This window comes from Salvia miltiorrhiza, chromosome 5 (assembly GCF_028751815.1).
Source record: "Salvia miltiorrhiza cultivar Shanhuang (shh) chromosome 5, IMPLAD_Smil_shh, whole genome shotgun sequence".
NCBI lineage: Eukaryota > Viridiplantae > Streptophyta > Magnoliopsida > Lamiales > Lamiaceae > Salvia > Salvia miltiorrhiza.
The window spans coordinates 48,105,441-48,123,151 of NC_080391.1; the positions used below are offsets into that span (position 1 = coordinate 48,105,441).

The 17,711-nt window shown below is 36.1% G+C and overlaps 3 protein-coding genes across 3 annotated transcripts; all 3 read right to left on the reverse strand.

The window, feature by feature from the left end:
• Positions 1-1,650: 1,650 nt before the first annotated feature.
• Positions 1,651-2,847, reverse strand: LOC131026051 (uncharacterized). The gene has a single exon (XM_057955828.1). The coding sequence runs from the start codon at positions 2,845-2,847 to the stop codon at positions 1,651-1,653; it is 1,197 nt and encodes a 398-aa protein (XP_057811811.1).
• Positions 2,848-4,764: 1,917 nt separating this feature from the next.
• LOC131026052 (uncharacterized) lies at positions 4,765-6,903 on the reverse strand. Its single transcript, XM_057955829.1, has one exon. The coding sequence runs from the start codon at positions 6,901-6,903 to the stop codon at positions 4,765-4,767; it is 2,139 nt and encodes a 712-aa protein (XP_057811812.1).
• Positions 6,904-11,557: 4,654 nt separating this feature from the next.
• Positions 11,558-12,754, reverse strand: LOC131026053 (uncharacterized). The gene has a single exon (XM_057955831.1). The coding sequence runs from the start codon at positions 12,752-12,754 to the stop codon at positions 11,558-11,560; it is 1,197 nt and encodes a 398-aa protein (XP_057811814.1).
• Positions 12,755-17,711: the final 4,957 nt, after the last annotated feature.

Consider the following 17,711-nt stretch of genomic DNA (forward strand, 5'->3'; position numbering starts at 1 on the left):
CTTCCTCTGTCTCTTAAATAACTTAGTATTATCTTTCTTTTTTAGGTTGTCCTCAAAATAATTTTCTATCCATTTTGGGATACTACTCCACTACTAATAATATTCAATTTATTGTTATTTTTCAAATTTTCACCATTCTTAATACCAATTACTATAACAATTTTTCACCACTTTTAATACTAATTATAACATTTTTTTCCACTATTTCAATACACTCAACAATTGCATCGTAAAATATGTGCCCCTCCTCCTAAAAGTTATTTGAGGAACGAAGAAAGTAATAAAAACTACACATTTTCACTATTTGACTTAATGAAAAAATAATTAGGACAATGTTTTTTTTTTTTCTTAATTCAATTCATAATAATATTATCATAAAAATTTGTGTGATAGTATTTTCTTTCCTTGAAATTTATCATAAACATGACATAAAGCCCGTAAAATTTCCACGGTACACATTCTTCCAAAATTAGTATCACGCTTAACTAACAAAGGCAAAAAAGACAATTGAATTTATAAAAAACTAGTACAGGGCCCCATTAACAACCTTGTATATTGTAACCGAAAGTAGAAAAAAAAAATGAATTTTATGCTTGAAAATACAAAAGAGAAAAAAGAGTTAGTGGAATTGTTGATTAAAAGTATGGTAGTAATGAAACCATCTGTTCCTTTAAAGAAGATAAATATGGTAGAAAAGAAAGAAAAATACTACAAAGTGAAGCACGCGTGTGTTAAAATTTAATTATAGATATGAGCCACAAAAAAGGGGAAAGAGAAAATGACACCATAATTATTATTAGCTCCACAATTTCAAAAAATGAATTTGACAATTGAGATCAATAACTGGCGCACTTGCCCGTGTTACTTTTACTCATTTTGACTTCATTTTTGTTAACATAACTTCAATAATATATTTCTGGTAGAAATTATGATCAAAATATTATACTCGATAGCACGGTTATTCCACACTCATGAATACTAATAATATTTATATTATATAATATTATGACAATATTTTTTTATTGATATATTGACTGTAACTACAAATTCTATTATGTAAAATAAATACTAGTATTAAAATTGATCGATAACGATAAGGTCTAATTCAAGTGATAAATTGAAGGCATCAAAATACATTTATTAATGAAGTGGTCTTCGGCTCAAATTTTACCTAAATATGAGTTGCAATTCTATTTTCATTAGATTTGATCAGTTTGAATTAGTTTTGTCATTTTGCGAACTATTTAGAAGTATTTGTAATATATTCCATTCGTGATTAATATGTATATTATATATAAAAGAAAACAAGAATTAAAATTGAATTTATGTTGATTCAAATGCATCTTGAAAATATTTTTTAGTTAAATGTATATATTACATCAACCTAAAACGTGAAAGAGCAAAATTATAATCTTGGTTCACGTTTAAACACCCTTTCAGAATCACAAACTTTACCTCGGAGTATATCAAGTTCAGCATCACGTTGAGAGAGCATCCTTTCAAGCCTTGTAATTTGCCCTTTGAGATTTTGGTTTTCATCAACCAACATACAGATGTCATTTCTCAACTCCCGACATCTGAAAAAATCTCAGTATCTTACTGACCAATCTTTCGTTGCTAATAGGTTTCTCAACTCCCAACATACAAATGTCATTTCTCAGTAAGATAACTAAGAGTTCCAGATTCAGAAAAACTATCTGAAAAAATCATTTCATCATCAAGATTTTCAAGGGCTCCAATCATGTCTTCTTCCTGCAAATGCTCTTCATCAACTGTAGCCATAAGGAGAACTTTTTCCTCCTCAGAATCTGAGTCATCACTAAGAGTTGCAGTAAGACCAGAATGCCTTTTTCTTGCAACTGTGGGACACTCATTTGCATAGTGACCCATCCCTTGACAGCCCCTACACTGAATGTGATCAACACTTCTTACTTCAGATGTTGTTCCAACATTCTTCTTAACATTGGTGATGTTGGATAAAGATCCAGCAGACATCCCAGAAGGTTTCCTAAAACCATTTTTGGATTTTCCTTTCTTAAAGGATTTCAGCATGTTGTTAAAAATTTTAACCAACATAGCAAGATTAACATCATCTTCCTCCTCGGGATCAACATCTGTACACTCAGACAAGTTAGTAATTTCAGAGTTTTCAGGAATCTTTTCAACACGAAAAGCCACACTTTTGGACACATGATCAGCTTTCTGCTGTTCGAGATTCATCTCAAAAGTTAACAACTTACTGACCAGATCCCCAACACGCAAAGTAGCAACATCAGCAGTTTCTTCAATTGAAGAGATTTTCATGTTATACCTTTCAGGCAGAGATCTCAGTATCTTACTGACCAATCTTTCGTTGCTAATAGGTTCACCAAGTCCAACAGCTTCATTTGAGATTTCACAGAGTTTTTCATAGTATGCAGAGAAAGTCTCATCATCGCGCATTCTCGAAATCTCAAATTTGGTGGTCAACATTCGCATTTTTGTTGCTCTAACACTGGCTGATCCTTCACATTGTTCCTGCAAAATGAGCCAAGCATCTCGAGCTTCCGTGCAATTAGAAATCATGCGAAAGGCAGGAACATCAACAGAGATAAAGATAGCATTTAAGGCTCTGGAGTTGTGGTTAGAAATGAGTCTTTCATCAGCAGACCATTTACTCTCGGGTGTGAGAGAAGTAACTCCATTTTCATCAGTGGTACGCGGTGGAGTCCACCCATCCAACACAGCCACCCAGGCACGTTCATCAATAGATTTGATATAGATTTTCATCCTAGTTTTCCACAAGTTGTAGTTCTTCCCACCACTATCAAGAGTAGGAGGTCGAGCCAACACACTTGACAAATCCATAAGTGGTAATTTTGCACATAGGAATCGATTCTTAGTACGTCAAGAACCTGCTCTTGATGCCAATTGAAAGAGTTTAGTGCCCCAAATTACCAACAAAGTAAAACTGTGTAAAGAAAAGAGTAATGTTGAATGCAATGTTATCAACAGAATGTTACTAACATTACTATCAACATGCAGCGGAAATAAATAACACACAGGAATACTTTTTTCACGGATTATAAATAACCCGTGAGTGCCTCAAGGCTAAAATCACTATGTTGAATCAACAAAACAAAGTACAGATTTGGATCTTCTTGGAGATCTATCTTTACAGAATGACTGCCTAAGATAAACCAACCTATCTACTTTCAGTACTACAATGTTGATACAACACAGAATCCGAAACAGCCGAATAACTAAAGTTAATCGGACAAAGCAAACAACCTGCTACGCTCCAATGGCCTTGCACTTCAACTCTTGCCCTCGACGTCCCGTCGATACAAAGATAGACTTTACAGATTGGCTGCCTAAGTCTACTTCGTCAAAGCAATCCTTGAAGAACCGGTGACACGTTTGCAGCAGGAAAATGACGAGATGGTTGTGAGTGAATGTTAAGTCTCTGATTTTGCACTTCCAAAACGTAAGGATGAATGAGGCTTCTTGCTGCTTTTATAGACCTTCATGTCGTGGTTAGTTTCCTCTACTTTCACTTCCAGAAGCTTCCAATAACCGCTGCAATCCACCTCCGAAAACTGCTAGTCGACCAGTCTGGAATGTTGGTTGAAAGATCATGGCTCCTTAAAAGTAGGAACAAACACCCCACTACTTTGGATCATGAAAAACCGCCTTTCCATTTATTGAAAACGTGGTCAACAAGCTTGAAACCTTTATTCCACAACCAAAGAAAAATAAAACGAGAAAGGAAGGTAAAGATTAAATATATACAATTACCAATGGAGAGTCAAAGTATGGAGTCAAGGCAGACTCCGGAATGTTGGTTGCAACCCAGAAATGTTGACACCATGAATGTTATCAACATTCCATCCAACATTGTCGGAGTCAACATTGACTCTAACAATCTCCCCCTTAATCTTTTCCTTCCTGCAACAAAAACACAAACAAAGAAAAAACTATATACAGAAACGAATTCTATGTTACAGGAAATCAGATCAAGAAAGAGTTAGAAACTCCCCCTTAATCAAACAAGAGGTGAACTTCAAAATCAGTCCAGAGGAGATGTCGTAAAAACACTCCCCCTGAAACAAACACGAGGTACACCCTTAAGAATCACTTGAGGTACAACCTTAAGAAACACAAACTGAATGTTGACTCAACAATCGGTTTGAAACAAACACGAGAAAGTTAAGAACTCCCCCTGAATAAAGAAACAAAAGAACCTGCAAAAACAGAAGAGAGAAAAACAAACAACAGCATTCAGAGCATTTAGTCTCTCGATCAACATACTGAGAATGAACAAAACAAGCAGCAGCATTCAGAGCATTTAACATACTGAGAATGAACAAAACAAGCAGCAGCATTCAGAGCATTTAACATACTTAGAATGAACAAAACAAGCAGCAACATTCAGAGCATTTAACCTCTCGATCAACATAGATCAAAAACCAAGATGAAACCTAAGCTTCATTTGAGGTCGGCCGAAGGCCATGACCTTCATTAATCTGCCCAACACAATATACGAAGGTATATCAAAAACATGATAAATGTTGAACCAACAGATAATCAAAAACCAAGATAACATAAACTATGTTACCAAAAACAGGTGCTCATGCACCACAAAAAAAAATTCACGGTGTCCACGCATCAAACACATCACCAAAGAAACAATAAATGTTTTGGAACAAAAACTGCCAACAAATTTCAGAACCACTACTCCCCCTTTTTTGTTGAAGAAGGAAAAGGTAGGAGTTTGGCGAAAACTTAGTCACAGCAATCGACCCGTGCAAGCATGTCCTGTCCCATTTTGATCGTCCGATCCACCATCAACTGCACTTGTCTTTTGAGCTTGAGAAGATCCTCTCTGGCCTTGATGAGCTCTGCAACATCAAGATCAATCTCAACTTCTGAATCTCCAGCTGGTTCCTTGCCTTTACGAGATGTGGATGTTTCTCTAGTGAGATGTGCTTTGACAGAAATGATGTTGGAAACATCAAGTGCAACATCAGGAGCAGTCGCACGATCAACATCTTCATCTTCACCATACATGTCAATCTCAGCTTCAGCAGAGTCAGCTTCATCATCAGGCTGAGGAGACAAGGTAGGACCAGCACGTGGAGGTTCGTAGGGGAGATCTTTGACACGATCAGGAGTGAGGAGCGTTTTGGAAAACTCAAGTAGATTCTTCTCTTCAACAAGCACAACTTCCTCTCTCTCCTTGAGTTTTTGCTGAACCAAGAGATTATAGATGAGGCTTGGGAAGGGAAGCATACTTCCACCTGTGGATTTAAAGGCTGCACGAGAGATGTTAGCAAACACTTGCTCACCAAAGTTGAAAGCCAGAGGCTTACCAACTTTAAAGATAAATTCAGCTTGTTCTTTGGTTAGAGCAGTAGTGTTTTTGCTTGGAAGCCAGTTGTAAACTGCAATCTTGTGAAGCACAGAATATTTCCAAGACAAAGTGGATGCAGCAAACTTCGAGGTCCAAGCCTTAAGTTTCCCTCCAGTCAACTCCCTAGTCATCTCATCATCATCAACCTCAACATCATCAGTGTTGGTATTCGCAGTGTAACAAGCTTTGTTAATGGCAGATGGGGAGAAATCAAAGACCTTACCCCTAACAAAACCTTTCCCAAACTTGACAGATTTTGGGTCAAAGGCTTCTGTCATCAGATTAACATAGAACTCCCTAACAATGTCAGCATCATAGGGAAAAACATTTACAACCGTACCCCACATGCCCCTATCTTGCAAGAGAATATCAAGCCTATACTTTGAAAAGAAATCCTCATCCGCACGTCTATCATTATGAAACTTCCTAGCAGCCAACACTTTGAGAGCATTCTTTGCTTCACGAGTGTAAAAACGAGTGGAGTATGACTTACTAACCTCAACCTCTGATTCAGAGGAGCTTCCAGAGCAGCTGATGCGAGGGGAGGTAGTATGAGAGGTAGAGGATACCTTTCCGCTCTTTGAGGTGGGAGAATGCTCAACCTTTGGCTTGAGAACAGGAGGCTGTGATGTTGGACCAACATCACTGTCTTCTCGGCTAGGAAGATTTAGAGTAGAAGGGATCACCCGTGTGGATTTTGACCTTGAGGACCTCCTGAGAGAGGCTACTCCAGCTTTACGTTTTCGGCTTTTCTTGTCAGGGACAAAGGTGTCAACATCAATAACATCTGTGCTTTCTTCTGGATCAACATCCTGACCAACATCAGGAATTTTTTCAGAGTCATCAACATCCATGGATGTGGGAATATCTCCAGCGACACATTCTTCTTCAGCAACAGCAGAAGCTTTATCAACATCTGACCCCGGTTGTGAAGCAAGATCAAGCAACGCCTCTTTGGCAATTTCCCCAATTCTCTCCAAAGAGGTATCTGGAGAAGCAAACGCTGATTCCTCTTTTGAAGACGGAATTGACTCTCCGCTTGGAGTAGGAAGTGAAGTTTGATGTTGAGTAACACCAACAGCTGGAAGTCCTGTGGATTTTTCCGAGGTCGCATGAACAGTGGGGTTTGGAAGAGAAGTTTTCCCCTTCGTGAGATTTTCGTCAACTTTTGCAGAGGACTCAGGCGCCATCTTTGAATGAACATTCTCAAGGGGAGGAACAGTGGAGATCGGCTCAGGGTTGATGGGAATTTCTACCATTTGCAGAGAGACAGGATCAACATCAGCCCCTACAGACGATTCAATGGTGCTTCTCTTCGGAGAGCCTTTTGGAGAAGAAGCTACAGGAAAAGATCCTCCTGCGACTTCCACCGGAGTTTGAGAAGACGAGGGTTTGTCGGTTGATTCGGCCATCTGAGGGAGGGCGGAGAGATGTTTGGCAGCACTTTCCGGTGATCCAAAGTGTTGGATCAGACTCTTGATGAGAGAGGAAAGATCAGGATTTTTGTCCATGACTTTTGAGCTTCAAAGAAAGACTGCACAAATCTCGATAGAAGGGTTTGTGAAAAGAAAGGTAGTAAATAATAATCAGAACAACCCCCTTATAAACAATCGAGAAGACCCCAGCCAACATCAACCACTAAGCCACGAGATAAACACAAATCCCATAAAAATCTCCCTCACAAAAACAAATCAAAATTCGAAAATCATATCACAAGAGATAAGGAGATACGGATCACGCATTAGACAAACAAACCCTAGAAACACAATTAACAGATAAGATCACCAAGGAAAAAGATAAGGAGAGAGAGCCAGAGAAGAGAAAGAAAATGCCTATTGAAACAAAACAGTAGAGCCAATGTTACATCAAATGTTAGTCCAACATTAGAAGACAATGTTATCCAACATCCGGAACAACAGACTATGATTCTTTCAGCAGAGGTAAAACCAATAAAATGAAACACTTTGAGATCTTAAAACTCAACATCCATTTTCCCTGAGTGCATCGTCGCAGCGAACGCCGTGCCCCGAGTACTTAGATGAGAGAAGGGAAGATCCATTTATTTTCAGATGTTTTATGACCATTAAGCCTCACTCTTATGCTACCGGTCTTATAACATCAAATTTTTTTTATTTTTTTATTTTTTTTTATTCAACTTCTGCTAAAAGAACACAGCATGAACCGGTTAAATCGAATAACATCAAATCAACCAACATGGACATTGCACTTTCAGTAACACAGGCTCCAACATGCATATGCCTAAACAAAAGAAAAAACAAACACAAGAAAAAAATAAAGATGTTAGGATCCAACAAAGAAAACCTAAGTCCTAACATCTCACAAGCAAGAACATTTAAATGCAGCACAAACCGAGAGACTTCCTAAGATGGGAGAATCTCTCAAAATCTAAAGCCTTGGTAAAAATATCAGCAAGTTGTTTTTCAGTAGGAATGTATTCCAACACAATGAGCTTTTTCTCAACAAGATCTCTTATAAAATGATGACGAATATCAATGTGCTTTGTGCGAGAGTGTTGAACAGGATTCTTAGAAATCTCTATAGCACTAGTGTTGTCACACATGACAGTCAAGATGTTGCTTTCCATACCATAGTCGTCCAACATCTGTCTGAGCCAAAGAAGTTGAGCACAACAACTGCCAGCAGCAATGTATTCGGCTTCAGCAGTAGAGAGCGAAACACAATTTTGTTTCTTGCTTGACCAGGACACAACATTGTTTCCCAAGAGATAACATCCTCCACTTGTACTTTTTCTGTCATCAGCATCACCTGCCCAGTCAGCATCACTAAATCCAACAATGTTTGAGTTAGTGTCTTTGGAATACCACATTCCAAGTTCAGATGTTCCAGCAACATAGCGTATGATGCGTTTAACAGCCTTCAAATGTGACTCCTTTAGCTGAGCTTGATACCTAGCACACACTCCTACACTGTACAGAATATCAGGTCTACTTGCAGTTAGATAAAGCAAACTGCCAATCATTCCTCTGTATAGTGTTGGGTCAACATCACGTCCAACATCGTCTCTGCATAATCTGTCAGTGGAACCCATGGGAGTTCTCATGTGTTTAGCAGACTCTAGGCCAAATCTTTGAACAAGACTTTTTGAGTACTTGCTTTGAGAGAAGAAAATGCCTTCAGGAGTTTGCGTTACCTGTAAACCTAGGAAAAAATTCAATTGCCCCACCATACTCATTTCGAATGTGGTAGACATGGCCTTAACAAAATCCTTCACAAGCTTTTCATTAGTTGCACCAAACATAATATCATCAACATAAATCTGTGCAATGATAGTGTTACCAGCATGCCTTTTGATGAACAAAGTTTTATCAACTTGACCACGAGAAAAACCATAATCAAGAAGAAACACAGTCAACCTTTCATACCATGCACGTGGTGCTTGTTTTAAGCCATACAAAGCCTTTTTAAGTTTAAACACATGATCAGGCTTACTAGTGTTTTCAAATCATTTAGGCTGTTCAACATAGGCTTCCTCAGATAAGACACCATTTAGAAAGGCACTCTTAACATCCATTTGTAACAAGGAGATCCCAAACTGACAAGCAATGGCAAACAACAACCTAATTGACTCAATTCTAGCAACAGGAGCAAAAGATTCATCAAAATCGATCCCTTCCACTTGCGTATACCCCTGTGCTACCAATCTAGCTTTGTTTCTAACAATGTTACCAGACTCATCAGTTTTATTCTTGAAAATCCACTTAGTACCAATAACATTCTTGTTATGTGGTCTAGGAACAAGATCCCACACATCATTTCTAATAAACTGATTAAGTTCTTCATGCATAGCATTGACCCACATAACATCTTTAAGAGCATCAGCAACATTCTTAGGTTCAACAAGAGACAGATAACATTCAACCTCAGCAAGCTCACACACAGAAGTCATACATGCAATTCTTACCAACTCTTTGTAATTGACTCCCTTCTTCTGTCGAGTGACAACTTTTTCACCAACGTCTCCGATGATTTGAGAACTTGGATGATCTCTTCTCACATGACTTGGGGGATCTCGTCTAATGGAATCATGAAGAAATTGAGCTTCCAATTGTTCTTCAGAGTCCGACACGTAGTTGCCAGCTTCTCCTTCTGATGTTGACCCGGACGAAGTAACATCAGATGTTGGTACAGATGTTGTACCATCATTGCCACTTCTGTGGTGATCAGAAGCATGACTTATGTTGTTGGGCTCCTCAAGTAGCTTAGTAACATCTTCATCCTCTGTTCTATCAATGAGACTAAGAGAATCATCAAACACAACATTAACAGTCTCTTGAATAGTCTTAGTTCTGAGGTTATATACACGAAAAGCATGACTATTCACAGAATACCCAAGAAAGAGACCTTTGTCACTTTTGGAATCAAACTTGTTAAGGTGATCACGATCATTCAAGATGTGACAGACACATCCAAAAATATGAAAGTACTTGAGATTGGGCTTCTTGCCTTTGAGGATCTCATACGGAGTTAACATAGTACCTGGTCTCATGTACACCCTATTGATGATGTGACATGCTGTACTTACAGCCTCAGCCCATAGTCGTTTGGAAAGACCTTTTGCTTGCAACATAGCTCTCACCATTTCCTGAATGGTTCTATTCTTTCTTTCGGCAACACCATTTTGCTGAGGAGTTTTGGGTGCAGAGAACTCATGGAAAATTCCATTGTTAGTGCAGAAGTCATCAAAGAGAGAGTTCTCAAATTCTTTGCCATGGTCAGTCCTAATTCTTCCAACATACTGGCCATATTGAACTCTAAACCTTTTATACAGTTTCTTAAAATGAGCAAAGGTTTCAGATTTTGTTTTCAAGAATTCGACCCAAGTGTATCTTGAAAAATCATCAGCACACACAAGTACATACCATTTTCCTCCTAAGCTTTCAACTTCAATTTGTCCCATCAGATCCATATGCAGGAGTTCGAAGCATTTCGAGGTACAGCATGTTGACAACATTGGATGAGCTGTTTTGTGTTGCTTCCCCTTCTGGCAAGGTTGACACACAACATCTTTCTTGAAGTTCAGATTAGGAAGGCCTCGAACAACATCATGTGTGATCAACTTTTGAATATTCTTGAAGTTTACATGTCCCAGTCGTTGATGCCAAAGCTCAACATCATCAAGTTTGACTGCATTGCAGAATGTTTCTTCTTGGGACTTGTAGCAATTGTCAGACGACCTTTTTCCCATCATCACACACTGATTTGTGTCATCAAAGACTTCACAAAGATGTTTGTCGAACTTTACAGTCATACCTGCATCACATAACTGACTTATGCTAAACAAGTTAGCCTTAAGCCCTTCAACAAGATACACATATTTTAATTTAGGAAAATCAGTAACATTGAGAACTCCTTTCCCCAGAATTGTTCCTTTCGCACCTCCTCCAAAAGTGACTTTTCCTCCAGATGTTGGAACAAAATCAGAGAGTAAAGCCTTTGTTCCTGTCATATGTCTAGAACACCCACTGTCAAAGTACCAATTCTCAGAAATATTAGCATTCAAAGAGGTGTAGACAATAGTATTACAGGTTTCATTCTGTTCTCTCTTATCCAACAATCTGCTAAAGTCAAACCTGCCAGTGTTACTAACATTCTTCTGGTAACAGTCAAACATCTGTGTCGCAGATTTTACAGCACAATCACTTATGTATTTGACACAATGAGGTTTGATATGTCCAGGAGCAGAACAATAATGACAAACATAGGATTTTTTCTTTTTGCTTTTCTTATGATGATCCTTAATGTTGTCAACATTCACACTGACATTTCTTTCTTTAACAAAAACAGTAGTATTACGATGTTGCTTTCTTTGCTCCTCAGCACAGAAACCAATACCAGAATTACTATGCTGACCATGAGACAGAACTTCATTTAAACATGAGGTCCCTTTGTTAAACCGTTAAAACACCCTTTCAGAATCACAAACTTTACCTCGGAGTATATCAAGTTCAGCATCACGTTGAGAGAGCATCCTTTCAAGCCTTGTAATTTGCCCTTTGAGATTTTGGTTTTCATCAACCAACATACAGATGTCATTTCTCAACTCCCGACATCTGAAAAAATCTCAGTATCTTACTGACCAATCTTTCGTTGCTAATAGGTTTCTCAACTCCCAACATACAAATGTCATTTCTCAGTAAGATAACTAAGAGTTCCAGATTCAGAAAAACTATCTGAAAAAATCATTTCATCATCAAGATTTTCAAGGGCTCCAATCATGTCTTCTTCCTGCAAATGCTCTTCATCAACTGTAGCCATAAGGAGAACTTTTTCCTCCTCAGAATCTGAGTCATCACTAAGAGTTGCAGTAAGACCAGAATGCCTTTTTCTTGCAACTGTGGGACACTCATTTGCATAGTGACCCATCCCTTGACAGCCCCTACACTGAATGTGATCAACACTTCTTACTTCAGATGTTGTTCCAACATTCTTCTTAACATTGGTGATGTTGGATAAAGATCCAGCAGACATCCCAGAAGGTTTCCTAAAACCATTTTTGGATTTTCCTTTCTTAAAGGATTTCAGCATGTTGTTAAAAATTTTAACCAACATAGCAAGATTAACATCATCTTCCTCCTCGGGATCAACATCTGTACACTCAGACAAGTTAGTAATTTCAGAGTTTTCAGGAATCTTTTCAACACGAAAAGCCACACTTTTGGACACATGATCAGCTTTCTGCTGTTCGAGATTCATCTCAAAAGTTAACAACTTACTGACCAGATCCCCAACACGCAAAGTAGCAACATCAGCAGTTTCTTCAATTGAAGAGATTTTCATGTTATACCTTTCAGGCAGAGATCTCAGTATCTTACTGACCAATCTTTCGTTGCTAATAGGTTCACCAAGTCCAACAGCTTCATTTGAGATTTCACAGAGTTTTTCATAGTATGCAGAGAAAGTCTCATCATCGCGCATTCTCGAAATCTCAAATTTGGTGGTCAACATTCGCATTTTTGTTGCTCTAACACTGGCTGATCCTTCACATTGTTCCTGCAAAATGAGCCAAGCATCTCGAGCTTCCGTGCAATTAGAAATCATGCGAAAGGCAGGAACATCAACAGAGATAAAGATAGCATTTAAGGCTCTGGAGTTGTGGTTAGAAATGAGTCTTTCATCAGCAGACCATTTACTCTCGGGTGTGAGAGAAGTAACTCCATTTTCATCAGTGGTACGCGGTGGAGTCCACCCATCCAACACAGCCACCCAGGCACGTTCATCAATAGATTTGATATAGATTTTCATCCTAGTTTTCCACAAGTTGTAGTTCTTCCCACCACTATCAAGAGTAGGAGGTCGAGCCGACACACTTGACAAATCCATAAGTGGTAATTTTGCACACAGGAATCGATTCTTAGTACGTCAAGAACCTGCTCTTGATGCCAATTGAAAGAGTTTAGTGCCCCAAATTACCAACAAAGTAAAACTGTGTAAAGAAAAGAGTAATGTTGAATGCAATGTTATCAACAGAATGTTACTAACATTACTATCAACATGCAGCGGAAATAAATAACACACAGGAATACTTTTTTCACGGATTATAAATAACCCGTGAGTGCCTCAAGGCTAAAATCACTATGTTGAATCAACAAAACAAAGTACAGATTTGGATCTTCTTGGAGATCTATCTTTACAGAATGACTGCCTAAGATAAACCAACCTATCTACTTTCAGTACTACAATGTTGATACAACACAGAATCCGAAACAGCCGAATAACTAAAGTTAATCGGACAAAGCAAACAACCTGCTACGCTCCAATGGCCTTGCACTTCAACTCTTGCCCTCGACGTCCCGTCGATACAAAGATAGACTTTACAGATTGGCTGCCTAAGTCTACTTCGTCAAAGCAATCCTTGAAGAACCGGTGACACGTTTGCAGCAGGAAAATGACGAGATGGTTGTGAGTGAATGTTAAGTCTCTGATTTTGCACTTCCAAAACGTAAGGATGAATGAGGCTTCTTGCTGCTTTTATAGACCTTCATGTCGTGGTTAGTTTCCTCTACTTTCACTTCCAGAAGCTTCCAATAACCGCTGCAATCCACCTCCGAAAACTGCTAGTCGACCAGTCTGGAATGTTGGTTGAAAGATCATGGCTCCTTAAAAGTAGGAACAAACACCCCACTACTTTGGATCATGAAAAACCGCCTTTCCATTTATTGAAAACGTGGTCAACAAGCTTGAAACCTTTATTCCACAACCAAAGAAAAATAAAACGAGAAAGGAAGGTAAAGATTAAATATATACAATTACCAATGGAGAGTCAAAGTATGGAGTCAAGGCAGACTCCGGAATGTTGGTTGCAACCCAGAAATGTTGACACCATGAATGTTATCAACATTCCATCCAACATTGTCGGAGTCAACATTGACTCTAACAGTATAAATGTAGAGAAATCAATTGATTAGTTGGCACTAATATATAAAAATAAAATAAAATTTACTTTAATTTGTCAAAATATAAATATAAAAATTATTATCCACACATATATTATGTGTGGTTTAAAAAAATTAATAGAGGTGCACATCAAATATAAAAATAAACTACATTAAATAAAATAAAACTTAAAAAAGAATTACTGCCATATAATAAATATTACAAATAAATTTTCTGCTACACATTTTAAATGTCAATAACTAATTGAAAGTTTCAAATTGTTTCACCTACACATTTTTCAAAATATGTGTGGGTAAAACATCAATTAAGATTTGCATAAATAATTGATTAAAGCCAAAATATAAATGTAGCTAAAAATATTTTCCCATATTTCTTACATGTCAAGAATAAATAATGATAAAAATTCATTACCCACACATAGATAATTTAGAATTATGCGTGGTTAATAACTTTTATTAGTTTGCCACGTTGGCGCAACAGATTTAAAAATAAATTTTATTATACATAAATAAAACTTAAAAATAACTGTAAAATAATAAATGTCACGAAAATATTTTTGCCACACATTTTAAATGTCAATAACTAATGAATTTTTTTTGTGTGAATTACCTAAACATTTTGAAATTATGTGTGGCTAAACTACCACACATTATTATGTGTGGGTAATTATATGTGGGTAAAAACTCAATTTCTTGTAGTGCGGAATTCACACGTGAAGTGGAGTTAATTTTCAGAACATATTTATTGTTCCATTGAGCTAATCAATAAACACACATAGCCCAAAAGCCATTAAATCGGGTTGTAGATACAATTGGAGATACAATTTGGAGGGTTTGTGTGTATTTCTTCCACTTGTTTGAGTTCAGAGAAAGGTAATTTAATTTTGGGGAAAATGGGATTGATTAGGCGTGGGGGAGTTGGTTTCGTAGTTTTAATTAGTGAATTAATTGTGTGGGTTAATTGCATAGATTAAATAAAAGTGTAGATTTAATTAATGACATAAGTTGTAAATAAATTGAAAAGTAAAGGGTATGAATGTACAAAAGGTAAACATGACACTTTTTCGTGGACAAAAAAAGGGGGTAAGTAGGACACTTTTTTGTGGACAGATGGAGTATAGATTAGTACGCTCACCCGTACGAATGACATATTAATTAACTAAATATGTTGGCGAATATCGAATTAACTAAATATGTTCTATATTTATGTGACTACAAATTTCATACTCTTGTCCCAATTCAATGTATCAGACTTTCTTATTTGGACGTCTCATTTCAATAGTCACTTTTTAAAATGAAAAGTTAACATAGTATTTAACAAATAAACTCACACAACTAATTATATACACCATATATTATTGTGGCTCACACGGAATTATCTCTCTTCTCATTTAAAAAAAAAAGAAAATCTTCATTTATCTATTTTACTTTTTTGACAAATATATTCTCAAAAACAGTTATTTTACCTTTCTTATTTTATTATAGGCTATTCGTTTCCCAACATTCGTGCTCGGCCCATATAGCCTATTAAATTGGGACGAGAAGAGTAACTTTTACATGAAATATATACTATAAAAGATTTTCAAAATGCATATAAAATACCCTAAAAAAAATGCATATAAAATATTTGAGTTATATATTCTTTTTCGAAAGTAGTATTTTCAATTTTCCTCCTATTTGATGGAAACTTTTGTTTCTTTCTTGAATTTATTTAAGCAACAAATCAGTCGAAAGAAGAAAAAAAAGCTCACATCACAATGTATATTTTAAAAATTTATTGAGCTAACAACATAAAATTATTTTTATCTAAGGTTGGTTCATTAATTAATTATCTTCTTATTATTGAAGCTTTAATTGACCAACAGAAAAATAAATCACATTCTTAGTAATGTCTCAAAATTATTATAGTGTTAATGGAACGTCCCACTATCAAATTAATTATTTAAAATTTTATTAACAGTAGGCATAATTCACTTTATACACTAATTCATTTAAAACAATTTTTAAATATCTTTAACCAACTCACTTTATACATTAACTACACTTTTATTAATTTTTGTGCCCAAAAATGATGGAATATTACTAATGAGACGGAGGGAGTGTTTTTTAAAAATACTAACAAAAAATTGAGTAATTGTTTGGGATCAAAAAAATTAAACTCTAACAAAATGAGATACTTCATCCATCTCAATTCTAAGAGGTCACAATGCATGGATATTATCATAATTTATTAAAGAGAGTACAAAGAGAGAATAAAATATATTCAAACTTTAAATTATTGTAGTTTCAAATGCATTTTTTTATGATTTTTACACCGAATTAAAGATTTTTTTCATTGTCTTTAAGTTACGATACATATTTAATACTATATTTATTATGAATCAAATTTGACAATTCTTAGAGAGAGAGAGAGAGATTTGTTGAAGAAAAGATAGGACAGAGAAAATATGAGGGCAAAATATATCCGTTGCAATTATGCTTTCATATGTCAATAATAGGGGTGTCTAAACGGGGTGCGGGCCCGAGCGGGTGTCGGGTACTCGAGACCCGCAATACACGAGAATCGGGTCGGGATCGGGACTGAGCATGTTAGCATCTGCGGGTATTGGGTATATCCGGAATACCCGCATATATATTAATTTAATTTTAATTTTATATTTTTATTAATTTATAATAATAGAGAATATAAATATAGAATTTGAATTAAAGTTTCTTTCTCTACCATTCTTAGTGTTCGATCTGTTCAATTTCTATAGTTCTATTCTATAGTTCCATACTTGAGTTATATATTGTTATACTTGATACTTCTATTTCTATATATTGCTGTGAAATTTGTGTGGTTTTTTGAAGTTTGTTGCTGAACTTGCGCTGATATATGCAGTTTGTGTGGTTCTTTGGAATTTGGATATATATTTTTTTCTGTGAAATGGTCAAGTGGATGTATATATATTGGTCGAATTCTTGGTAGATTGTATATTTGTGTGGATATATTAGTCGAAGTGGGTGTTCTTAGAGTTTGAATCCAAGTATTTTTTTTTTCTTTTAGTTTGTCAAAATAAAAATGTTAATGTAATTAACGGAGAAAAACGGAACTTATTAACTTAATTACATAATTTACATAACAATTACAATTTTAATTAGCCAAAAAAAATCGAAAAAATTGCTTGAAGTGCGAGTTTGCGGGTACCCTAATACCAGGGTCGGGTACCCGCATCGGGTATTAGGGTACCCGACCTCAATATCGGGACGGGTATCGGGTACTATTTTTAGCAAAAATCGGGGCCGGGTACCCGCAAATGTCGGGTAGGGTACCCGACCCGACCCGTTTTGACAGCCCTAGTAAGATGTAGATGCAAGAATTAATATATTTCTGTAGATGAATAAGTCACCTAATTTTTGAAATTATGTCCGGTATTTTTTGAAATTATCAACATATTTTAATTAATTTAATAAAAGTAACAAACATAATTTAAATATATATAGATGTATAGGAAAGTTTTTATATAACTTAGAAAAAGAATAAATTTAGTTGCTCCATAATTAAAAAGAGTATTTGTTTTCAAGATTTATTTAAAAAGAGTATTTGTTTTCAAAGTTTGTTTTAATCAAGTTCCAAATTTGAATAAACACATTTTTTTATAATATATTTTTTTTTTATGGAGAATGTAATTTGCGTACAACATTAAAATCAATTTTTATAGTGTACACTTATTCTTTGGAGTCCTATCAAATTCATAGTTTCAAATCTAAATTTAAAACTATAATAAATGAAAGAATAGGTCGGGGTTCAAGTCACCTACAAGGCTAGAGTGTGAGTGTGTTTTCCTTCCTTTAAGTGTAATAAATTTTATAAAAAAATAAATAAAAGAATAGATTTGACAAAA